Below are 26189 nucleotides of genomic sequence, written 5' to 3' on the forward strand. Positions count from 1 at the left end.
CAGCTTGTATTCAGGATATCCATTTGCCAAAAAAAAAAAAAAAAAAAATCAAAGTGGTCCTCAGCCTTTCCATACATCATATATAAAAATTAATTCAAAATTGATCATAGGCTTAAATATATAATCTACAGTTACAAAGCATCTAGAACAATACAAAAGTCTTTGTTGCCTTGGATGAAGCGAAGATTTATTATCTAGGACGAAAGCAGAAATCATAAAAGAAAATGTTTGTAAATTGATCTTCACCAGAATTTAAAAAAACTTCTGCTCTTCAAAAGATAACTGCTATATAAACAAGAAGGCAAACGCAGGATGGGAGAAAAATATTTGCAAGGCATACATCTGTATTTAGCGTGTACAGAGAACCTTCACCGACTCAGCAGTTCAAACAGTTCAGTTAAATGATGGGAAACGTTTGAACGTAGGTCACCACGGAAGGCATGTGAGTATCAAAGATGTGAAAAAATGGTCCACGTCATTAGTCATTAGGGAAAGAAATTCAGCAGCACAGAAGAGAAAGACTGAAATAAACGATCAGAACAAGTGACCTCAATGGAAATATAAGAGTTGAACTAGTAAAACAAACAAACCACAGTCTCGACCATGATTTGAGAAAATATCGCATCTGTGAAACAAAAACAGAGCGCTGTTGGAAAATAATGATCCACATTCATTTTGTTCATTTCTGTGTGGGACTCTGTATATTACGCTTTGTGTTATGGTTATTTCTGGTCATGTTTATCTTCACCCACAAGAGTCTTTGCTCCTTGAAGACTAAGACCATGGTAGTGATGTGTGATCGCTGAGGGAGTTAAAGGTGGTAGACAGCTGGCTCTGTCTTAGCTTGTCCCTTGGAACTGCTTTGGGCTCCTGTTCCAGGTATGGATTCTCGTGTTCTGATCGTAGGTTGCACTTACGGGACATTCAGGTTTGCCCAGTTTCCAAGGTGGTAGAGCTGGAGCCAGCTTCTCTGGGCTGTGTTTATTCTACTTAACATGAAAATGAAACAGTTTTAAAGAACTTTTTCAGGACTGTGTGTGTGCAAGTATACAATTACCCTTTTATTTTTTGTTTTTGAATGTGTGTCTTGTCTTTGGATGAATCCAGGGACATCATGTGAAAGCTCTGGCTCTTTCTGGACTGGGAAGAAGTAAGGAAGTTTTGAAGGAATTTCTCTACTGCCTCGCTTTAAATCCCGAGAGTAATCCAGTGAAGAAAGAAGCACAAAAGGTGTGATTTCCTTTCAGTGACTTTTTTCTTGAAGTCTTATTTACAGCCTTTGTGTCCATGCTGAGTAGCTCCTACAGGTAAAATAAACCAGAAATGTAATTCTAAATATTCATGGCAGTGTGATTTAAAACACACAGTGATAATGGTGAGTTCATGCATTCGATAAACTTTCATCCATGGATGACGCAGTGTTTTATGAGACGGTGTCCACATATCTCAGTTCTGCTGAAATAATGACACACATTAGTGAGGCCAGGTTGATGTATGAGGCTGGGGAGGCAAAGTGATTTATCCTACCTAATGTTTGTAATTCAAGTATCGACGTTTGGGTGCGAGCCCCCCACAAAGGCATTGTGATATATGCAAAATGTATCAATCCAGCTCCATAGGTTGACTTGAAATTTTCAGCCAAGTTTCACCCAACACGCTGCAGAAATATCCGCTCTTTTGTGCAGGTATTTAAGCCAGTCTTACTACAGGTCAGCGGGTCACACTTGGTGTAGGAATCTACCCTATAAAAAAAGCTTATACGATAGTTACACAGCCTCAGCATTTCCCGTGACCAGGAGCTCTTGCTTATACGTCAGTGTTTCCCTGTTTTAACACTGTTTCGTTGCCACCTTGTACCATATATTGACCCTGTAATTTCCACTCTACAGTCTAGGTTCAGTCTTTGGAGCAAGAGAAAAATGAAGCAGGTCTTCCTTCTTCCTTTTAAACCACCTTAGATATTTGAGAACAGCTTTTATCTTTGCTTTAAGTCATTCTTTGTACCAGACATCCTTTCCCCGTGGAATAGGGTTGTAAGGTTTCCTTCTCCAGGTGCCTTCTAGTATACCCGAATCTCAGCGCCTACATCCAGTGGCTGCAGGTGGCGAACCTTGACCTTCCCTTGTGTTCCCAGGGAGTTTACTTATATTTAACCTGATGCCATCACACTTCTGGCTTCTATTAGAACTGTAGTTAGCCGAAACAGATCTTTTTTCTTTAAGTGAGAACTTTCTAGCAATATTTTTATCCTTGTGCAGTTTATTGGTCTTTGTTAATTCTGTTAAATTGTCACTCACTGGTTTTGGCCATTGTTTGAACTTGTTAAAATAATATTGAATCTTGAGTCGGCTATTTTAACTATTCCTGCCTGCTTTGTACCCCCTGCAGATTTCGTAAGAATCATATCATATGTTTTGGGAAACATTTGAATTTTAAAACATTGGCAGTTGGAATATGGGAATTGTTCAATGTCTTAGGTCTATTTGGCCTCAGAGTTTCCTTCCAGAATCTTGAAGGCATATTGTACATTTTTCAAAAGAGTTTTAAGACATATGTATTTTTCTTCTTGGCAATTTTATAGGTAATGTGTGAGGTGTTTTTCCCAGCTTCAGAAAACGTGCCTCAAAATTTAACATCTTCCATCCAAAGCAGAATGTTGAATGCCAGGTTAAAGGCTCTGTGTCACAGCCATGTCACCCAGTCTCCTCTGGAGGAAGGTGGTAATGCAGGGAGTTCTCAGGTAGGAAGTGCACGTGTTTATCAGTATTGTTTTAATTAAGCTTTAGGTAATTCCTTAATTTTGAACATTTATAAGTTATTCAGACAGTGGCGTTAGGTTAGCTTGGAAGTACATCTCAAGACCAGGTCTAGCTTCTCAACCTAAGAATTGAAGCTTTTAAAGGAAGTTAGTGGAAGTAATGAAAATCATTGAGGATGGAAAGAAACTTTTAGAACATCTCCAAACAACCCCAGACATCAGGAGACTTGAAATTACTTTGGCTTGGAGGAAAGAAAGCAGAGAGATAACTTCAATCTCTGAAGACTGGTGTTCAGTTGATCTGTTTCAGGAAGAAATTACCCTGTATTTTGCCATGAAAAGTGTGAAGTTCATCTTAGACGTTAATAGATAAAACCAGTTATGAAGGAAGAGTATCAGCCGCCTTTTTTCCCCCAAGATTTCTGAGAAAGGATATTGTAATTTCAAAATTGCAGAATAGATAAACAAGATTATACTGTATAGCACAGGGAAATACATACAAGATCTTATGGTAGCTCACAGAGAAAAAAATGTGACAATAAATATATATATGTTCATGCATAACTGAAAAATTGTGCTCTACACTGGAATTTGACACAACATTGTAAAATGATTATAAATCAATAAAAAATGTTAAAAAAAAAAAGAAAGGATATTGCATACATGTTTTCTCTTACGCTGTTATTTCTTTAACATTCAGGATTTTTTCTTACTTAACCAGAATCCATCTGAGAAACCTGATGTGTTTAGAAATACCAGTTCTTCAGTTTTATATTTTGTATTGGGTCTGCACTGCGAAGAGGATAAGGCAGTGCTAGAAAGCATCCTTCCAGGCGCGCCCAGCACTGGTTTAAAGAGACAGTTTCCGAATGACTTGGAGGATTCACACGACCTGACCGCCCCTGGGAAAGTTCCCAGGACAGGTCAGTAAGCAATTTTGTCATGGAGTGTGTGACCCTGGAGTGGTAGAATGTTGGCTAATAGTCAATCTATTTTTTAAAATTATACAGGTAGTTTAAAATTAATGACAAAGTGAATATATCACCTTTAAGATTATAGGACAGCTTAAATGGTTAATCCTACAAGGACTTTGTAGTCAAAAATAGCCGAGAAAATTTAGGTATAACTTTAACTTATTCATGCTTAATGTGCAGGTAAATTATGGCTATATTCAGTCAGCCCTCAGTGTCTGTGGGTTCTGCATCCACGAATTCAAACATGGATCAAAAATACTCAGAAGAAAAAAATTCTAGAAAGTGCCAAAAAAGCAAAACTTGATTTTGCTGCCTGCCAGCAACTATTTACATGTCATTTACATTATGTTTACAACTATTTACATAGCATTTGCATCATGTTTACAATTATTTACATAGCATTTACATGTATTAGGTTTTATTGCAGATCCTGTGTTTTTTTGCAAATTGAAGGTTTGTGGCAAACCTGTGTAATGAGAAGATGGTTAGCACTTTTTAGCAATAAAGTATTTTTAATTGGCATACCAACATTGTTCTTTTAGACACAATGCTGTCGCGCACTTAATGGACTGCAGTATAGTGTGAACATAACTTTTATATGCACTGAGAAACCAAAAAAAGTCACGTGACTTGCTTTATTGCGATGTTTGCTGCATTGCAGGGGTCTGGAACCCAACCTGCGACATCGCTGAGCTGTGCCTGTATGTGGGAGTGCGTGCTTAGGTTACATGCAAATACTCTGCGTTTTATGTCAGGGCCTCTGGCATCAGAGATTGTGATAACCGTGGGGGTCCTGGAACCAGTCCCCCAGAGATGCCAGGGGACCACTGTACTGTTAATCCTGCCCGGCGTGATTTGTTGCATTGCTGTAACCTATTTTATCCACAGGAAATACAGCCATCACGTGCTGTTATCCAGGTGTGCAAGTGTTGATTGTAGCGTTTAAATCGTTTCAGAGGCAGAGTCCTCCCCTCAGAGGAACGTGAGCTCTGACATGGGGGAGAGCGCAGAGCTCCCCATAGATGCGGCTGACTTTGAGTGTGCCCTGTGCATGAGGTAGGAAGACACGGAATCCGTGCAACTAAAAAATTCAGCCTCTCTGAGTGTTAACATCCAAAACGTAATGGGCTTTTTATTAGCAGAGAAATTCCAGTATACCTCAATAACAATTGATTTATTATCTAAAAATTTGCTAAGAAAGGTACAAGTGGAAAATGGACATAAGTGATTTCTAAAATTCATACTGTAAAATAGATTATTTGAAAGTCTCTTGTGGACATTTCTGGCTGAAAACCCAAATTTTTTCTAGGTTGCTCTTTGAGCCTGTCACGACACCATGTGGACACACATTCTGCCTGAAATGCCTTGAGCGCTGCCTGGACCACGCCCCCCACTGTCCTTTGTGCAAAGAAAAGCTCTCGGAAGTGAGTATTTCTTGGGAAAATACAGTGCAGCCCTGCTTGTGTCCCCTCTGTAGATGCTCGTTTCATGGGTGAGCTTAGCTTCTACCGCATTTGTTTAAGGAGTTGGATTTCCGCAATCAGAGAATTTTTTTCCGTCTCTCTGATTTCTCAAAAAATACACGGGAAGTTTAGATGCAGAAACAGCCGAACTTCAAGGAGATGTTCAGGCATGAATTACAGTTGAGCTTCACTGGAAATAGCTAACGTTTTCGGAGCTCTTACTCTGTGTTAACTATAAAGAGTGGAGATACCATCGCTGTGTCCTCACTGTGTGTTAATCATAAAAAGTGGAGATAACATTGTGGTGCTCTTAACGTGAGCCAGGGATTCCCTTTACCGCATCTCAAGGTGGAGTCATACTATAGTGCTTGGTTCTGCACGGGATTGCAGACTCGGCCATTTCAGACTGTTAGGATGTCCCTGTGGTGCCCCGTCAGTTGCTAAGTGTACTTTGTCTGAAATCAAAGCCGGTAAAACTTAATTTCCAGCAGGAAGCTATTTAACTGGGTCTAAGCCAAATATAAACTACTAAATCCATCTCTTAGGCGTAGTAAATACAATAAACACCATTTAAAATGCATCTGCTTTCTGATTAGTTTCTCAAAATAGTGCATCTGTATCAACTGTATCAGGCTCTGGCCCTGTTGGTGCCACTGACTTTCCACAAAGTGAGTTACTTAGCTTCAGCAGGGAGGGGATCTCCCCCCCCACTCCCATCCGTAAAATGATACTGTTGCCTTAGTGACCTCCTATGGATTAAACTCATTTAATGCATCTTAAGTAGGATAAATATTTTTAAAACAAATGTACAGTCGAGTTCATTTTTAAAATTTGACATAGTTAAGAGGAGATATTATGCTTAAGTGACTTTTTAAATAATTGTAACTTTAAAAACTTTAAAAAAAATTAATTAATTATTTTGTTCGTGGGGGGTAATCAGATTGATTGATTGATTTTTAATGGAAGTACCGGGGACTGAACCTGGACCTCGTGTGTGCTGTGCATGTGCTCTGCCACTGCTATACCCTCCCTTCCAATAACTGTAACTTTTATATTGACTGATTCAACTTGTTAAAATAAGTGACTGTAATTAAAACCTCTCTGAGATCTTCTGTGTACACACTCGCTTTGTTAAATTGCAGTCATACTGAGACTGAGTTACCTGGAATTCTCATGACGCGTGTCAGTCCCTGTGCAGTTACCATGTGTCATCACAGTGGAGGCTTTCTGAGTCCAATAGCGTCCACACTGGTGGACCCCGTGCAGTTCTGCTCCGGGGTGTTTGCTGTCTCTTCTTGGTGACAGGGACACAACATCTGGCCTCCTGCTTGCGGTACCCAAGCTTGTCTGGGCCAGCGGGCCTGGAGATGGCTCGCCTGTTCTCAGAGAGTGAAATGCGTGGCTTTGTGACCACACTTTGTAACACAAACCCTTCCTTCACTTCCGTGCTCAGTGCTGCATAGTAAGGGGCTGTGTGGTGAAGCAGGGCCTGGAGGTTGGCTCTGGATTATAAGCTCCTTAGGGACAGAGATGACGTCTGTCTTGTTTGCACTCTGTGTCTAGGATCCCGAACACCTGCTGGAGGTGCAGGAAGTCTTTGTTGAATGAATGAGTGATTACATGCAAGGGACGCAAAGATCGCCAGTGTTCCAGAAATTAGAGTACGATAAGCTAAAATCCAAAATCATAATTTGGTCTTTCTTCAATGCAGAGCTCACTGTGCGAGCTTCCCTCACCTGCGTGGTTATAAACGTCAGCCATCCCTTATCTATGTGTCTGCAGGAGTCTTGGTTACCATGATGGCAAGTAGAGCAAAGCTGAATGTGTTTACTCTTCAAGGAAAGGCTGCCATACACTAATGGTGTACGGAATACCTGTGTCGTTAGTAATGAACATCGTGGGGTCGTACTGTGAACTGCGCAAAACTTGCTTCTGCTAGTTAGTCTGTTACTGAGGTTCTCAAGTGCAGTGGTTTCTGGAGGTTGAACTCCTCGGTCTCAGTCACTATAGCGATCCATGTGGCTTGTCTGCACAACTAAAGGGGAGCTTGGCAGCATGGGACTCACCTGGACCTAAGGGTGTTAGAAATGCATTGAGCCAGCCCAAGCCTGGAGATGGCAGCAAGTTGCCAGAAACCTACCAGGTCTGGGGTCCCAGCTGTGGCATGGTGGCTCTGCTCTGTGCCCTTACCCTCTGAGACCCAGCTTCTTTGTTAGTGTGGTGTAGACAGTACCTTGCAGTGTAGACAGTACCTATGGGATAGTGCTGTTTTAAGGCCTAACTTACAGGAAGCGGCTGCAGGTGGTGCTTGAGGTACACCAGGATATCAGTGAAAAAGAGCTATTACTTGCAAATTCATATGCCTGAGATAAAATCAGTGTGGCGTGTGTGTGAGCAGGTGCACACAGACACAGAGTAACAGTGCTCCAGCCTCGTGTGACCCTTCTACCCACTGCCCCTCGCGCTTTTTATCCAGTCTCCGCCTACTTCCCCTTCACATCCAGCTTTAATTCCTTGGCCCCTCACCCCGCTTCCTAAATCCAAATAAAGTCAGCTCTTTGCCTTTTGCGTGTCCCTATAAGTAACATAGCAAAGCTAAAGAAAACCCACAAGGTTGGGGAGATTGGTTTCACTCTAAATTCACAGTCATAAACCTGAGACACAAAACGTCATTCGTCCGTCTTATTCTGCTTCCCTGATAGCTTCAGCGTTTCATCCTCCATGGTGACTGTTTTGTGCCTCCCTTCTCCCCCATTACCTCCTACTCCCTTCCTCTTCCCCTCCTTGAGGTTATGATACTGCGTGGGGCGTGTGGACACCAGCACATGGGAGCTGCCTCCTCCTCCTCCTGCGTGCCTCTCTCCTGGGGCGTGCCCTCCTCACTCTCCCCCCATCAGTCCCTGTCTTCTGAGGCTGCACCCCCTACTTCCTTATTGACTTGTCTAGGAAGAGAGCTCTTTGTGTTTTAGATTTAATAACCATATGTTAGTATTTAACATTTTCTCTCCTTACAGTTGTTGGCCAGCAGAAATTTTAACGTAACTACCCTGGCCGAAGAATTAATAGTTCGGTATTTGTCAGATGAACTGTCTGACAGGAAGAGAATCTATGACGAGGAGATGACGGAGCTGTCAAAGTAAGTCTTCCTGTTCTAGGTGCTTGGCCTTGAGTTCAGGTTAAAGAAGAAAATCCTTGCTAACCTCACAGCTTCAGTTCCCACCCCCACACCCCCTCCCCCCAGCCAGAGAAATTAGCCTCAAAAAAGAAAAAAGACATCAATTGCAGAGAGGAGAGTTTATGGAAATTTAATGGAACAAGGTTGTAAGAAATATTTCAAAAGTATGTTTTGACAAAACTGTGCAATTGCTTTTTATATCTAAATAAGCAGTATTAAATTGGTAAGAATTGAAAAAGCACGATGTGTAGAAACCAAGGGAAGGCAGGTTTACAGCTCAAAATTGGCTTGACAGGTTTTTTTCCTCTTTTAAAATGATTAAAATTTTGTATTGGAGTCACCTGGAGGTGTGGGGCCCTTATCAGTCTTCCACACATTTTTTTTTTATCTAGAACCCATGACCTTTGACTACTGTGTAGTTTTTGGCTTTCATCAGAATTTCTTCTTGTGTATTTATCTTTACTGAGATAACTGACCTGTGACATTCTGTTAGTTCCAGGGGTACACCGGAGCGAGCTGATCCTTGTGTATATTGTAAAATGGTCACAATCAATCTAGTTAACTGCCGTCTGCAGGCATAGTTACAAGATTGTTTTTCCTGTGATAAGAACTTTTAAGATCGACTCGGTTAGCAACTTTCAAATGTGCAGTACAGAATTATTAACTGTAGTCACCGTGCTGTATGTGACATCCCCAGGACTTGCTTATTTTATAACTGGAAGTCCGTCCCCTTTGACCCCCTTCACCCATTTCACCTGCCACGTCCTCCCACGACCCGGACTGCTCTCTGTGTCTGTGAGGTCATATGTAAGTGAGGTCATGTGGTGTTTATCTTTCTCTGTCTGACTCACTTCACTTAGCACTGTGCCCTGAAGGTCATCAGAGTTCCTTTACAGTGGTCACAGCGTGTTCTCTCTCATCAAATTAAGTAAGAGGACCTGGCAGGAAAGCTGAGTCAGTTGAGAACTTTCTCATGCTGTGTTCCTTGGCTTCTTCCTCTTCCCACCCAAGACGGTAAAGGAGAGCATTGAGGTTGTCCAGCTCTGCTGCTTCTCAGTAACTAGCACGCCCTTCTGTGCTGACAGCTCCCGAGCTCACATTTCTCCTCCCCTGCAGTCTGACCAGAGACGTCCCCATCTTCGTGTGTGCCATGGCCTTCCCCACCGTCCCCTGCCCCCTGCACGTCTTTGAGCCCCGCTACCGGCTTATGATAAGAAGGTGCATGGAAACCGGCACCAGGCGGTTCGGCATGTGCTTGTCTGCTGAGCACGCGGGGTGAGTAAGAGTTACCAGCGTTCAAAGACGGCGTCCTAATCAAATGCATAATTTGCCACTTTTCTTGAAGAAGAGTTTAAGAGGATGTTGAATCTCTCTAGTGGCTCCTATGACGTGACAAAGGATAAATTCACGGCCGTCCGTGATGTGACACAGCCTGAGCTCCTGATCCTGCCCCTCGAACATCATCCCTGCTAGTCCACTGCCATGTTGTTTGCCCTTCTTTGAGTGCAGTTCACGCTTCACCCTCTGCCTGTGGTTCTCTTCCAGCTCATTGTTGTGCAGACAGATCTGGTCCAGCTTGTAAGCTCTAAGGGGATCGTTGGGCCTCCGTGAAACCTTTTCTGTCCACACGGCCAGAAGAACGTTAGTCTTACAACAACCCACGGTGCTTGGTTTTTATCTCTTTGTTTTACATCTCTGGTCTCAGGAAGATGTTCCAGATCAGCAGGCAGCTCCCCTCTAAGGGCTGCCCTGGGGACTCCGGGTCCTTCCCACCCCTTGGCTTCCTAATACCCTAGGGCTTTGTTGCTGTGGGATCGTGATGGGGTCACTGCATCCAAGGTCTAGCTGGTGGAAGGGGCCCCCGTGCTTAAGGGGGTTCTGGAGGAAAGGAGCCCACGTCAGTCCCTCCTTCTCACGCCTGCTGTGAAGGAGGCGGGGAAATGTAGTCCACCCATGTACCCAGGAAGAAGGGACAATGGACTCCTAGGGCCCATTAGTTTCCACCTGATACACCTAGAAACAGGTCTTCTTAAAGCCATATGTAGAACATTTATGGAGAAAATCACACAACTTTATTGAAAGATACTCAGGAATGGACAGAAATACCACGTTCGTGGGTGCACAGACTCCATGTCATGGAGAGAGACTCACTTTAGCACGATTGGTCTATAAATCCAAAGTAGTTCCTGTCAACATCCCAAGAAGACTTTTCATGAAATTGCTCAAGCTGCTTTTAGAACCACTGTGTGAAAGCAGAAGACCAAGACCGTGATAGTTTTAAAGAAACCAGCTGAACAAGAGGAGAGAGCATTTCTGCGGTAAACTTCCCTGTCCAAGTGAGTGCATTGTTGAAACAGACTCTAGTGATAAGAACTGTGGACTCCAAACTTACCTATAATTTTATGAGGAAAGGCAAAACTACACAATAAAGGTGCTCACACAGTGGGTCGTCCAGATGGGAAAGAAAATTTCTTCTCTGCCTTCCACTTTGTGCATAAAACAGCACACTCACATTCCCGTTGCGAAGTGTGGAAACAAAATACAAAAAAATTTAAGAGACAATATTGGGGACTATCTTTATAATTAGGAATCGTGAAAGATTTTTTTTTCTTACACAAGATGCCAAGAACACTAGCAGAGAGGAAGAGATGAATGAATTTGAATATATTCAAGTTCGATTCATCACCATCAGCATAAGCCAAGTGAAAAAACAAGTTTAGGATGTTACACTTCTAAGAGGTTTACTGCAGATGAACTGCCAAACGTAAGTTTCTTCAACCTGTCAAGGCAGAGGTTGCTCAGGGTAACCAAGGAAAGACTGGTCCTGCAGGGAGAGAGTAGACAAGAGCCCAGGCAGAGGAGACAGAAGGTGTGAGGGAGGATTCAGCCAATGTTTTTTTTCTTTTTGACAAATTTCTGATGGCCTCGTGGACAAACAGAGCCTAGAGCCCCTGGGAGCTGCAGTTTGCAGCCCCTCACAGGTGCCTGTCCGCAGACCAGACGAGATGCTCACGCCAGGCACGGGCTCTGCGGCTGAGACAGACCTCGGGGGAGCTGACCTTTGCAGGCCGTCAGCTGGGACCTGGGGCAACAAGTCCTCCTTCGAAGGGGACCTCCCTGCCATGCTGTGGATAAGAGTCCCCTTAGATAGGCAGGAAGAGTGCATTTTATCGGCCTTCTAGGCAGAGGTGTTGCAGCTCCCTGCAGGCGTGTAACTTCGGAGCTGTCACTCATCATTAATTAGTTTGAAGCTGTGTGGTGAGGTGGTTCGTTCACTTTAGAGTCAGAGCCTTGGGTTCAGATCTCGGATCTGATGCTTACTGTGCCCTTAGGTAAGCTGTTTAATTTTTGTAAGCCTCTATGTTTTTGTGAGGCTTACTTGAGTACACGTGGTAACTTGCTCTCTGTGATACTGGGCACGTAGTTGGCACGTCCAGATATGGGGGTCAGTTAATGCCGTGATTGCGGGTGAGATCACATGGGAGAGCTTCGGGGTGAAGGTACAGGTGGTCCAGGGTGCCAGCCTGGGCCCCCAGTGTGTCCAGGACCCGTGGAGGAAGCACGCTGTGAAGGTGGGGACGGGTCAGGGAGGGCGAAAGGGGGCCGGAGATGGTGTTGGGTCAGCGACAGGTCAACAGGGTCTGCCAGCGTCATTTGTGACTGCACTTGGGGTGGTGTCAGTGTAACAGTGGGAAGGGGAGAAAGGGAGCGAAGACAGTGGCTGTGGACCACTTTCCGTAGCAGCACATTGAAGGGGCAGCCTCGGCTGGGATTGGTGGAAACGGTTTGTGGGGAGCAGAGTCTGAGTGGTCCAGGCCAGCAGGCTTTGTGCTCTTGGGGACGGTGCCTTGGCTGGGGGCTGGGGGGCTGAGGAGCCACATTTACGGTCCATCTCTCCCCACCCCTGTTGGTTTGAATGTGCCCTTTCCCTGCCGGCCCTTTGCCGCTGTCCCACACCAGTAGGTTTCATGTTTCAGGAGGAATCAGCTGCTGGTGTCTCTTGGAGAACATAACCCTGCTGCTACAGCGTAGAGATGCTGTTTCTTTTGTTTGGCTCTTTGTCCTTTAAGATCCAGGCTTTTATCTAGGGGAAAAGGAAGGCCTTCCTGCATTTTATTTTATTTTATTTTATTTTTTGCATGTTTCTGCAGTATAGTCAGTTACAATGTGTCAGTTTCTGGTGTACAGCATAATGTCCCTGTTTTGTGTATATATATATACAATGAATAAATGAAAATATTCATTTTCATATTCTTTTTCATTAGAGGTTATTATAAGATATTGAATATGGGTCCCTATGTTAGACAGAAGAAATTTGTTTTTTAATCTATTTTTGTACATAGTGGTTAATATTTGCAAATCTCAAACTCCCAAATTTAGCGCTTCCCACCCTTTTTACCACACTAACCATAGTTTGTTTACTGTGTCTGTGAATCTGTTTGTTTTGTAGATGAGTTCTTTAGTGTCATCTTTTTTCTTATTTTTATTTTTTAGATTCCACATATGAGTATGGTATTTTTCTTTCTCTTTTTGGCTTACTTCACTTAGAATGATGATCTCAAGTTCCATCCATGGTGCTGCAAATGGCGTTATTTTATTCCCTTTTATCGGAGTAGTATTCCATTGTATAAATGTACCAAAACTTCTTTATCCAGTCACCTGTTGATGGACATTTAGGTTGTTTCCATGTCTTGGCTATTGTAAATAGTGCTGCTATGAACATTGGCATGCATGTGTCTTTTCAAATTTGAGTTCCCTCTGGATACATGCCCAGGAGTGGGATTGCTGGATCCTTTGGTAAGTCTGTTTTTAGTTTTTTGAGGAAATCACGGTTATTTCTCCTGACTATCCTGCCAGGATTTCGGAGTATGGTTGTATGCTGGAGATAAAGGACGTCAGAACGTTTCCTGATGGGAGTTCGGTCGTGGATGCCGTTGGGATTAGCCGGTTCCGAGTTTTAAGCCACCGTCACAGAGATGGCTACAACACAGCGGACATTGAGTATCTTGAGGATGAGAAGGTGAGGTTTATTTCACCGGTGTCTGTGCCGTCGAGGTCCGCCACCTGTCTCCCTCTGCATTGTGGGAACACTTGGTCCGATTGTTACTGACAGTATTGCTTATTTCCCCCTTAATTCAGCATGTAAGTTATTTATTATCTCGCTGGATTTTTACCTGAATTAGAGCTGGTGGAAAAATCCTTTCCTGAAAAAAATTACTTCTGCACTTTGCAGAATGTGTTTATGAGTCACTGTTGTTATGTTCTGTCCCCAGGGCTTGGCAGATGTCCGTAAAGGGCAGTAGACACTTCAGCTTCCCAGGTCATGTGGTCTCTGTCACAGCCCCTCAGCTCTGCGGCTCTGTCTGAGCCACAGATTGTGCAAATGAATCGGCACAATTTGTTTCCAATAAAATGCTAGTTACAGATACAGTGAACGGGGTTTGACTTGAAAGTGGTTGTTCATCCCTGATCTGGACATTGGTATCGGCTCAGGATGAGACGTAATATAAAACAGCAGTGCTTATAAATACCTCCTAAAGCTAAATATTAACAGTTTGGATCTCTTACCCCTGAATAATTATTTACATGTCTAGTAGAAACATCAGAACATGTATTATTATGGCAGATTAACAAAATGTTTTGGAAGGATTCTCAGTTACGTTCAAAGCAGTCTTACTCATCAGTGGCCCCAAACCAGGAACAGGCCAGATGTCCAGCAGCAGGTGAATGGTTAAATAGGTTGTAGTGATTCAGTCAGTGGGACAACCTGGCCATGAAAAGAAGTGAACTGCTGACACTCAGGACAATTTGAATGTATTGCCAAAACATTCTCTCCTGAGCCAGGAGCACAGAACACATGCTGCATGACTTAATTTATGTACCTCCAAGGACGGGCGTAATGAGTCCCAGGGGACGGAGGTTGGAGAGTGGTTTCAGGGAAGGAGCTGTAATTGACTGGAAAGAGGGTGGAGGGATCCTTCCAGGAGAGGGAAATGAATTATGGTATATCTCAAATACTGGATTGCATGTGGCCAGTGAAAATTATTCATAATCACATTGTGTATGTACTTAAATGAAGAGAAAAATCTGGGTGTCACAGGTGGACAGAGAGGGTAGGTGGGTCTCCACCGTGTTAAAAGAGTGCAGATCTGTGGGTTGAGTGGGTGTCGTGTTCATAAAGCACTAATGAGCTGTCCAAGTACTGAAAGCCGGGAGCCCACGGAGCGGGTGTGTCCGCGGTCCCTTTGTGATGAACGCGTATGTAACGATGAGCTGTTGAGAAGGTCCTCTCTCTCTCCCTCCTTGACCAGGTGGAAGGTTCTGAGTATGAAGAACTCACCACGCTGCATGACTCAGTTTATCAGCAGTCCGTGTCCTGGTTTACTTCACTTCAGGACCACATGAAAGAACAAATTCTAAGCCATTTTGGGTTAATGCCAGACAGGGAATTGGAGCCTCAGGTACACTGTCCTTTTTCCTTTTGTGTTATCTCCTACTGTCCTGTGCGGAGACTCATTGTGCTGAGGGAAAACTTGGTGGTACCTACCATGCTGTTGGCTCTGTTATGGTCGTGTGTGAACCAGTTCATCGATGAACAGTCCACAGAAGCACCTAGCATGGTAGCCTGTGCCTTTGGGAGCAAAATTAATTCCAATGAATACTACACAAAGGTAATTTCTTTTCTATCAGAAATCAGTTTATTCTGATCGGTTGTCAGCTTTTGTTCCCCTCTCCCCAACATGGAAGATTTGGTAGTGATTGCGGTACACTGGTGGAAACACTCCATGTTTGGCACATAGTATTGCCTTGTGCCTAAAGAGCAGGTGTTGGACTTCCTTGCCCTCTGTCCCATTGCTGTGGGCTTCTTTCCACGCTCCTGGGAGTGCTTTCCGTGATGTTCATTCTTAAGTGAGGCATGGGCTTCAGGTCTGTGAAGATTCTGAGTGCAGGTGACTCCCCTCCCTGCACTGGGGTGACGGGACCAGGCAGGGATGGTTTGGGCTTGTGGCTGAGAGTGTCCAGTTCCTCCTACTGTCTGTGCTCACCTGTCTTGGAGAAAGTGGGGAGCAGGGCTGGGTCTCACAGGTTGAGGGTAGGATGAAATAAATGTCTTTTGTATTTTTTCCATCCGTTTTTTTATGTTCTTTTTCTGTCTCTTGAGGGCTTCTGTCTTTTACCTGCACTTGAGTTCTGTCTTTTACAAACTCAGGACAGTGCTTTACGCCTTAAATCGCCTCTGAGTCCTTCCTAACGCCCAACTCTGTTATAACCTGTCTTCCTCCTCTGTCTCGTGGTCCAGATGCAGAAAGCAAGGCGATGAGACTAACTTGTGTTAAGAGATGAATCATTTTTTTCTAGGAATTTTTGCTTATTAGCCCAAGTAAATCTCCAGTTGTAACACATCACACTAATGAGGGGCTTAAAACAACAGACATTTATCATCGTGCAGCTCTGGCGGTCACAAGTCTGACAGGTCTCACCAGGCTGAGGTCAAGATGATGGCAAGACTTGGTTCCTTTCTGAGGGGTCTGAGGGACAGTCCACCACCTCACCTTTCTAGCTCGGAGGCTGCTGGCTTTACTCCATCCTCCAGGCCAGCAGCGTTGTGTCTCTGACTGTTCTTTCATAGTCAGTCTCCCTCTGACTGCAGCTGGGAAAAGCCCTCTTCTTGAAGGACCTGTGTGATGAGATTGAGCCCATGGGGAAAAACCAGTATAATCTCTCCATCTCAAGGTCCCTCACTCAGTCACGTCTGCTAAGTCCCTCTGGCCATAGGAGTTGCGATGGTCACAGGTTTTGGGAATTGGGGTTGAACATCTTTGGGGGACCATTTGTCTGCCTACCACAGAGGATTTAGGTCCCACATGGGAGGTGTTTTTATGCAGTGGCCCTTCCCAGTCAGCATGCTGCCAAGTTTTCCCTGGTCTGTAAGAGGAAGAGGGAAAGGGAGCTGTGAACTATAGAGAAGGCCCTTTTGTCCAACACGGTGCCTCCCTCACAGGGACCGGGGCTGCCCTGGGCGTGGGCCTCAGTGTCAGTCCTAGTCTCTCGGTAGAATCCACTGCACCCTAAGCTGACTCCAGAGCCACCCTCCCTAGTTCCCAGATTGGATTCTGCATACTTTTGGAGTGGGGATGGAGGAGAAGCCAAGACAGTGGAAGCAAGGAGGCCTGGATGTGTTGGTTCCAGTGCCAGGCATATTGAGAACAACTTTGGCTTAGAGCTCAATCCAGAAGCATTTGGTTATGTGAGATAAAGACTGTCAGGTAGCATAATTGTGTGTGTGTGTGTGTGTGTGTGTGTGTGTGTGTATATACACACATAATAATAACTCCTTATATATGTTTAGCAATGCCTCATATACATAGATGTTTCATATATAAGTAAGTTTGTCACACTGACTTTATTATATGATTTATCTTGTGGGGAGGATATAGCTCAAGTGGTAGAGCACATGCTTAGCGTGCATGAGGTCCTGGGTTCAATCCCCAGCACCTCCTCAAAGAATAAATAAAGAAACCTAATTACCTCCCCCCCCCAAAAGAAAAGATTTATCTTGTAACACTCAAACTTGTATACATACTACTTTGGTTTTATAAATATTATGCTTTATATACCATATCTAAAACTTAAAAAAAAAAGTAACAACATTGAAAAAGAGGTAAAAATCGCGGTCCCCTCCTCTGGCTGGTCATATGCTCTGAACCAGAGCTTTGAGAGGACAGGACAGGAGTGACGAATTCATCGAGTCTCCCTCTGAAAGATGCTTCTCTTTGCAAATTCTTCCTTTTCTGCATTTCCCTACCTGTAAATGTGGAGCATGAGAGTGAACTTTTGAGTTCTGAGGGCTGAATGAATCAGACCTGAACTAAAAGGTGGCGTTTAATTCTTGCTCATGTGTCGGTCAGTGAAACAAAAGGCTGTTGGGGGAACAGGCCTGTGTGTTAGGTGATCACGCTGTGTTTTCCTCTCCGTTCTTTTGCAGAGCAATCCTAGCGGTCCTGCTTGGTCCTGGTGGATCCTGGCGGTGCTTCCGCTGGAGAGGAAGGCTCAGCTGGCCATCCTGGGCATGGTCTCGCTCAAGGACCGTCTGCTCGCCATTCGGCGAATATTAGTCATCATCACGCGTAAGATGAATAGTCGGCAGGAGCTGGTTACCAGCAGGGAGAGAAATAACTGACTTTCTCTGTGAGGGTTTCTGGAAGCTGTTGCATTTTTATGAGGAGTGCCAGGCAGGGAGGAGTAGCCTCCATCCGTCCTGCTCTGTAAAATGCACATGGTTAGGGCCACAGAATGGAACACTTAGCAGACACTGACTCCTACTCAAAAGGTAAAAGTCTGCCTGCTGGACTCTGACTCTGTACAAGGTTAGCCTGAAATTTGAAGGGAGCCTGTGGTTGGCAGACAACCCAAGAAAATCTCTTTGAAACAGATGCTTCTGGTGTGCAGTTCACTGATAACAGGGGACAACCAGGATGGGAGACAAGTGCTTTAGGTTTTGCACGAAAGAAGACTCGTTCCTAGTAAAGTGTCTTGCGGCTCTGGATGGGGACAGCATGCTTTGGTGGGTGGATGGTAAGAGGGAAATCACATTTTTATCTGAAAGCATATTTCTCAGAGGACAGGCTAATCGAAAATGTGCTTGGGTTTTGTGTGTCACTGTGACGTTGTCTGTGAAGTTGTCCAGTGCAGGGGCCGACGTTAGTCCTTCCCCGAGAGTAGCATGGAACCGGACAGAGCTGTGTTTTGTGGCCTGCAGTAGCTCAGATGTAAATTGCATGTTGTAATCAAATGAATATCAAATACAAGAAGGTGTATCTTGGATATAGAAAAATCTGAAGACGGTATAGTTGACTGGAGGATATATATTTACACACACGCAGTGAAGAATCGATAAAGGGAGCTAAGCCTGTATGTGGGTTGAGGTGTTAAGAACGCAGCCGGAATAGTGCAAAGGATCCCTTGAAAATGTAACCCTGTCTCATTAATTCAGTGGATGTGAAGCATTTAGGAAACCGTCATCTTTCTACACAGACGCACATTAGAAATTAGGCCCATCAGTAAATTTGAGGTCACCGTCCAGCCACTGATACATGAAGACATTGAAAAGCTGCTTGAAGTGGGTTATCTGTTTATGCCAGGAAAACATACTGGGAGAATATTCAGGGAGAAGGAGACGGGGATGGGATGTAAGTGTTTAACCAGCTTTTCTCCAACATCAACCTAAAGATTATCTTTGTTTTTGTTTTGAAAAGGAGTTTTATGATGATCAGACTGGGAGTTATCTATTAAAAAACCAGTGTGTGCAGTGGTCCCTGTGGGGCATATTGGTGGTATTGATTGGGAAAACCATTGGAACCCGAGGTAGTAAGTCGTTCTCGGTGGCCTAACCTAACCAGCTGGTGCATTTAGTTGGCTGCTTGGTCTGTGAGACGGATGTTCTTCACCAAGAGATGGTGAGAACAAGCCTAGAGAATGAATCACAGCTTTGAGTTTTGCTCCATTCATTCCAGGTGTGTGATGTTTGAGGTTTAAGAACTGTATTTAATGATACCAGATGTTGGTGGTTTATCAGCCCATCAAGCATTTAATTAGAAAGACTTTATCATCGCACTTGTTTTTCATTGTAGGAGTTTTCAGCAGCTGAACTCAGTACCGTCATGGGCGTGAGCAAACACTGTTCTTGTCTAACTTAGTCATAAACAGAAAATGTGAAAGTATTTTGCAATCAGATGCTTCCAGCGCCTCACAGAGTGCTCAGCTGTAGTCAGGCCTGTGTCCTCCTCACCGGTTATCTGCCTTTTTATCAATCCTTGAATCTTGCGAGATAATCCACGTACAAAGAGGGCAGCTGGAGCAGGCTGACTGGCCTCGTGTACTGTATGGAGCCCCAGGTACCATAAGAAGAGCTTCCAAATGGGCTGCAAAGTCTGCCACAGATTCATCTTTGTCCACATGACTGTGTGATAGATGAAATCAGTGAGGGAGGAAAGACTAGGGATGGCTTGGGAAAGGTCGGTTCCTGTTTAGTGAGCCCGTTGGTGGAATATCATCCTTGGGGTTTTGCCATTTGTTTCTTGCATCCGTCTGGGGCTCCCCCAGGTCCTACCAGCACGTGTACAAGCTGTCGAAGACCTGGCAGCCCAGGGTCACAGGCCCAGATGAAGGACTATGTTCTTCCAAAAAAAACAACCTTGGGGATTCCTCCCCAGGTTTAGAAAATTCTTTTACCGCTCTTAGTTCAGTCTTTGCCCAAGGGGTGAAGGACACCTGAGGAGCTCCGTCCGCAACCTTGGGTAGTTATATGTTAAGTGCCATTTGTCTGAGAGTCTCTTTGGAGTGGAAAGGCATCTCAGACGGAGCATTAGGCAAATGTGAGCGCTCAGGTGAAAAGGGGTCGGGGGTGGGGCAGTGAGAGTCACAGCCGTCGTCACGTCTGTCCTGTCATTGTTTTTAGGCACCTTTTTTGTCCTTAGCCTTTAATTTTTCTTTATCCTTTTGTAACAAGTCTTTTAATGAAGCTGTTTTGGAATCTTGAAATGTTCTGTAAGCTCCTGCTACCGATTAAAATCAGCGTCTCATTCTGTCAGTCCAGTTTGGGGTCCTTCGCTCTCTAGTGTATTTCTTTTTTTTTTTTTTTCTTTTTTTTCTTTTTTTATTTTTTTTTGTTACGAAGGCGTTTAGTTTGTTCTCCTCATCAGCATCACTGATATTCTCATGGTTCACATTTCCCAGTACGGCTCCTCTTCTTACAGTAGTTAATGTGCTCTCTCACTTAGGGCCCGGGGAGGGGGGCTCGGCCCAGGGCAGGGAGGGCGGGCCATCTGTCCTGCGTGGAAGAGGTGCGGGTGAATGGGCGGCCGGGGGAGGCGGAGGGCCCCCCCCCACAGTCGTTTTTGCTTTGGTCAGTGATCCTCCACTCATGCTCCTTCCTGGCTGCCCGGGGCGGGGGTCCACGCAGCTCAGGGTTGGGCAGGGCGGGGAAGGGGGAAAGAAAAGCAGCAGGCGGCCAAGGAGCAGGGAGGGCAGGGTGGGGGGGGTGCAGGGGTGGCCCCTGGGGTAAGGCACAACCCTGTCTTTGGCTCTCCTGGTGAGGAGTTTCCTCCCCTGCACCCCTGCCCAGCTCCTCTCTCCACCCCTCACCCCCCCCCAGACCCCTCTACACACAGTCCCGGGGCACCTCCTGGGGTTCCTGAAATGAGAGGGCTCTGCCACCCACCCAGTGCTGCAGGAGCTTGGAGAAGGAATAGGGGCGAGCCCCACCCGAGGACAAGGCAGGGAGGGGCTGGGCAGGGGCCTGCCCATGGCAAGGGGGTTGGGAGGGAGAAGACCCCAGTCCGAGAGAGCTGGCCCCCGCTAAGGCCTGGAAAGAGGGGAGCGCCTGGGGACTCCTGCTTCCTTTTGGGGTCTGGCTGGTGCCCTAGCCCACCCCTGGGCCTCAGTTGTCCCGGCGGCTTGCCAAGTGACCCAGGATATTGTGCTTTGGGATTGATGCTGGGGTGGGGTGTCTAGGCCAGGATGAGGGGCAGGGGAGGTGCGACTAAGGTGCTTGTGCTTTAGCTGGGGGTGTCCACTCCCCCCACACACTTGGGCCGGCTGAGGGGTAGGTGCCGGGGCCAGGAAAGCAGGGTGATACTCGCCACCCTTGCAACAAGTAGATGTCAGGAAGGACCCCCTACCTGCAGGCTGGCAAGGGCTCCTGGGTAAGGGGGGAGGCCTCCAAGTCAGATTCAAAGGTCCAGCTGGCACCTACTCCACCTCCCATAATCCCCCTGCCTCTAGAAAGAGAGAGAGAGGCTGCTGGGAGCAGTGGGCTGGTCAGACTAGGGAGGAGACAGAAGACAAGGGCCAGAGACAAAAATGTGAAATTGCTAAGAAATGACACCCTGTGTGTGTTGGGGGGCTGGGGGCGGGGAGGTAAAAAACAGAATCCTTTGAGTTCACAAATAAAACTCAAAAAAACAAAACCACTCGTGGAGCTGGAAGAGGCTAGGAAGAGAGGAATGGTAAAAGAAAAAAATTCTGCAATCGCTAACAATGGAAGTGGGCTTGGCCCTGCCAGGAACTGGGCTCAGCCAACTGACCAAAACCAGGGATGCCCTTCCAGTGTAGCTCCGTGGGGGACGCATCAGGGGTGAGGGGGAGCTGGCCAGACCCACAGGAGCCCAGGCAGAGCGGGGGTTGGGACCCCACCTTGGAAACGCAAGCCCACACCCCATATGCACGCGCCTGTCCCCGGCCCCCTACCCCAGGGACCGAAGGGAACATCAGATACGGTCCTGTTGGTTTCCAAAATAAAAGGAATCTTATACTTCACTATTTCATTAGCTAAAAAAATGTTTTAGAAAGTATATACAGGGGGTGGGGGCTGGGAGTCCTGCCATGGGGGCGGGGTGGGAGTGGGGAAGGGAGGGAAAGGCAGCAGCCCCCCCTCCCCCAGCCTGCTCCCCTGGGTTCCACCCCTGGTCCTACTGTGTCTTGTATCTTCGTTTGTTTAAAAGCAAAACTTCTACACAAGCATGCGCACACACATGCACACCCACATGCTTCTGCAAGCCCCGGAAACCTCTCCTCTCCTGAGACCCTCCGTCTGCCCTCAAGGGCCCCCTCCTCTAGCGTATTTCTTAAGTGAACAGTCTTGTCTAGTTGGAACATTCCCCACAATGGCCGTTGTCATTTTGGGTTGTATTTAGTAAAACTTTACCATCTTGTTAGATAATTGCGGCTTTCCTGGGATGTCCAAGGGCAGGGGGATTTAATTATTACGTTTGCCTTTAAGATTTGAAAAGTCATGTCATGTGACTCTTCCCAGAAGAACTATGAACGTCTAGGTTCCGTAGTTTTTTTAGCAAGGCCTGTAAAGGTTGGGCCATAAGGGAAAAGTTTGGGATCCAGTTTTGACAGTAGCCTGCCGGCGGTCCAGGGGAACCTTGCAGGTGGAGTTTGGTTTTGAGCTCTGGGACGTTCAGGGTGCAGTGAAGCCTGTTTGGATGTACATGCAGTCCCTGTTCTGCGATTAAATGTCCTAAATACCGAACTTGAGGGTGAACAAGTTGTCATGTTTCCTTAGTGACTTTGTTACTTTTAGGCCAGGAGTGTAAGTCAGCAGCTACTGTATCTTCTTGTGAGGAGGCTCGTGAAGGGGAGCAGAGAGGTAAGTCGTCCACATGTTAAAGTGAAGTTTTCAGGGAACGTGATGCCATGTAGATCGGCCTTTAAAGTTTGTGAGACGTCAGAGGGCTCTGAGCAAAAGTGTGGGGCATTATTGTTCAGGGGTCTTGCTGTCCTTGCCAAATTAAGGCAGAAAGATACTGTCTGGCTGTGGCTCCTGGGATGCTAAAGAGATCACTGCATGAATCAATCACAGACAAAAAAAAATTGCTGTCAGCAGGGCTGGAGGCCAATAAAGTGTGAGGACGGGACAGCAGTGTGACAAGGGATGTCAGTATTGTTTGTGGCTCAGAAGTCCTGGGCGAGCCTCTGTCCGTGGCCATTTGGTTTCTTCACAGGTGACACAGGAGTGTTGCAGGGACTGGTGTCGGGGGTAGTGAGGCCCTGGGCCTTGTAGTCTCATGTTAATGGATTAATGCCTTGGGGGGCCTCTTTATTTATAGAGAACTGATTAATTCTGGGGAGAAGTGTTGAGGGATGAATTTGGACCTTAGTGGGAAGGGCGCTGTGGATTCTGCTAATATCAGGTAAGGATTTTGCCCGTTGCAGGAGGGTGGTGGCTGATCCAGTAAGGATGTGTGACTAGTGTCCTTGGAATTAGCTCTAGTGCCATGGGAGACGGAGCAAGAAAAAGATGTTAAAGGGGCATTCGATTCACCTAGTTGGCAGTTTTGGTTGCTGCTGTCAAATTCTAGAATAATTTTTTCCCTTTTGGGAGAAAGAAATTACAGCATGATATTTTTGTAAGAAATCTTGGCCCAATAAGTGAATAAAAGGGGAGGGGCTAAGGAGAAAGGGGCGGGTAGGTCTCAGAGGGCCTCAGCAAAAGGGTATTTTGGAGCCAGGAACCCCCACTATTAGAACTTCTTAGTACTCTGAAGCAGGGGCTGGTGGGTGGTGATGAGGCTGAGCGCTGAGGGTGTAGCTCTGGTGTCAGGAGGGACAGAGAGAGATTCATTCCCAGCCTGGGGAGTGGTTTCTCCAGGTCGATTGAGGGAAGGGACTGGGAAAAGCCTCTGTAGCTCCTCGCAAGTCCCGTCACCCTGGAAAGTCTGGTTAGAGGGCTTGAAGTTACCTGGAGTGCTTAAGCTTGTAGCATTATTTCTTGCAAGGTCCTGGCTTTTTGCGGTAATGACCAAAACCCCTTGCCAGACATTTGGTCCTGTCCAGAACATCTGTTGAGACAGTTGGTCCATGGTTTGTTAAATAATAGAAAAATGTAACTTTGTTAAAATTGTGCTTGTTACTTTTATTGTGATTCATGGTGAATTGAGGATTTCACATTCGTTCTTGTTCTTCCTGGCCGTTCAGTTCAGTGGGGTTATTCTTGAGCCTTTGTGAGGAATGGCTGCTCTCATGTATGTGGCTTTATATTAGTTGTATCTGTCAGTAATTTCAGTTATATGAGTTTGACTTTGTTGGTATCATTATGAAGTTGGTGGCCGTATTCGAGTGTGACCACCAAGAACCTGGGTGGCGACTTGTTCATTGCTTTGCTGTTTATCTTTTAAACTTCAGTAAATCTCCAAACCACAGGGTGATGCACGACCATCAGCTTTTGGAATTTAGTGAGCCAGCCTTCTGTGGCGCTGTTCATCCTCTGATCATCCATCATTCAGTCCATTACCAGCTAGGCTACCGAGGCAAGAAGGGTTACTATTGGCAATACAGCCACAACACAGTCATTGGACCAATAAAATGTGATAGTAATTTTTATGTATTAATTCTGTAGACAAGGGTAGAAATGTTACGGGCTCTCTGAACCCAAGGACGTTTCCTGAGCATGGCCATTTTTGACAGGACCAAATGTCCACTAACCACATGATTTGTTCTATAAACTTTTAGTATATGGATTTTGGATGTCCAGTTGAATCAAGTTGTGGACCTTTGCCTTTTTTAGTGTCGTCATATATAAGTGTGTGTCCTGGTGACTTTAAAAATAAAAGAGTCGCTTGACCAGCAAAAGTAGGTTTACTCGGGAGTCTGCTTCCCGCACGAGATGCAATGGACATCTTCCCCCTTGGGGCCTGTAATCGACGGTTCCTTCCTGTTGTTTGTCCCTCTGTTGGGGTCTGTCACTGACATGCTTCCTGTGATTGATGTTGGAGTGGTTCTGCATGAGCACAGCCCTTCTGGTCTCCCTGCTCCATTTTAGTGAGGTTTTCCTTTTAAAAATTATCACTATATTTTTATGTTATGTCTGTATTAAAATTATGTATCTCTGTACACGTACGTATACACACATATATAGATAGATCCATTTGGTTACCTTTTATTTTCTCCCCTTTATCCAGGGGATTTTTTTTCTTTTTTTTCTCTCTCTCTCTCTTTTTATTTTATTTTATTTTTTTATTTTTTCTGTTTCAGGTCTTTAGCCCCTTGAAGTGTGAGGTTTTTAGTTTCTGTCTCTGGCTGATTAGAGGGACGAGGGGGCGGGGGCAGGAGCCTGGTGCCTTAAGCAGAAGCCTCTCCCTGAGACAGCTGCCGACTGTAGCATAATCTATTCCTTTACCCCCTTTCTCCTTCTAAATTTTTTCAGAATGGCTTTTTAAGGGAAGGTCTAGATCGCAGCGGAATATGTGAAGGAAGTCTGCGTAGGTCGTGTGGCTCAGTTGGCGTTTGTAGCCCTTAAGAACAAAAATGGAGTTTGCAAAGTGACCTGTCTGTAACCTCTTACTTTCAGGGATCATTTTCAAACATTCCTTTGGGACGTTCATGATTCAATGTACTCCTTTAACTGGAATGGTCTGGACTGGTTTCTCTCATACTGCTTACCCACTCCCACCCCCACCTAATACACAGAATTTTGCACTGAATTCTGAAAAAAAAAAAAAAAAAAACAAAACCTGTTAGCAGGTCAGAAAATTCTGTTTACATATTGCTCTTCATGCTGGCAGAGGATGGTGTCATTAGCATCTTATAAAATTATAGCCTTTATAAAACCAGTTGTGAAATGATCTTACCAGTTAAGAATTTGATGTGTATTTTTTTTTCTATTTAATTAGAAGAGCAGGTTTGAACAATCAAGTCAACGTAAACTTTAAAAATCATGGCTTTTCCTGTTTAGGGACAGGCAGCGTGTTAATCCCATTTATAGAAAGTAGATTATTCCTCTGGTTTTCCTTTTATTTCCTAAGTTCAGGTCAGGATTAAAGATGTAATAATAGTATTTGGCATTTCTTGTTGCTTGAGTGAGGCCAGACTTCAGTGTTGCAATATTTACTTCCTGTATTCTTGTACTGTTCACTTTAATTGGAATTGTGTATCTAGCATGTGGTATTTGGAGTAAATAAAAGTGTTGTAAATGTCCTTTAATAAATCATTGCCCTCAAGCAATAGGGCAGAATAACTGGAAATTCGGTCAGATCAATATGTAGGGTATTGTATTAATGTTTTGTGGCTGCTCTCCCACCAATTACCATAAACCTAGTGGCTTGAAACAACAGGAATGTATTATTTCGAAGTTTCGGAGGTTGGAAGTCCAAGATCGAGGTGTCAGCAGGGCCGTGCTTTCCCAGAGGCCCTGTGGAGGGACTCTGTCTTTGATCACCCCTTTCTGTGCAAAACTGTGTTAGTTTCTCAAGAGAATGATATTTAAATGCTGTTTCTAGCATGGTTGTTGGAAAAAATTGTAGCTTAGAAGTTTT

The 26189-nt window shown here is 45.1% G+C and overlaps 1 protein-coding gene across 5 annotated transcripts in view; it reads left to right on the top strand.

Moving 5' to 3' along the window:
- The window catches only part of LONRF2 (LON peptidase N-terminal domain and ring finger 2), a 38079-nt gene extending 12228 nt beyond the window's left edge, over positions 1-25851 (top strand). Inside the window, exons 3-12 of one of the 5 annotated variants that reach the window (XM_010959068.3) lie at positions 1108-1230; positions 2582-2740; positions 3459-3681; positions 4689-4788; positions 5042-5156; positions 8210-8331; positions 9487-9645; positions 13228-13390; positions 14682-14831; positions 17357-25851. In XM_010959068.3, coding sequence (XP_010957370.2) covers positions 1108-1230; positions 2582-2740; positions 3459-3681; positions 4689-4788; positions 5042-5156; positions 8210-8331; positions 9487-9645; positions 13228-13390; positions 14682-14831; positions 17357-17551 — 1509 coding nt within the window. In that variant the 3' untranslated portion in view covers positions 17552-25851. The remainder of the gene's footprint in view (positions 1-1107; positions 1231-2581; positions 2741-3458; positions 3682-4688; positions 4789-5041; positions 5157-8209; positions 8332-9486; positions 9646-13227; positions 13391-14681; positions 14832-17356) is intronic. The other 4 variants (XM_074354409.1, XM_074354411.1, XM_074354410.1 and 1 more) reach the window with 4 other exon arrangements.
- The last annotated feature ends 338 nt before the right edge of the window (positions 25852-26189 follow it).

Source organism: Camelus bactrianus, chromosome 28 (assembly GCF_048773025.1).
Source record: "Camelus bactrianus isolate YW-2024 breed Bactrian camel chromosome 28, ASM4877302v1, whole genome shotgun sequence".
NCBI lineage: Eukaryota > Metazoa > Chordata > Mammalia > Artiodactyla > Camelidae > Camelus > Camelus bactrianus.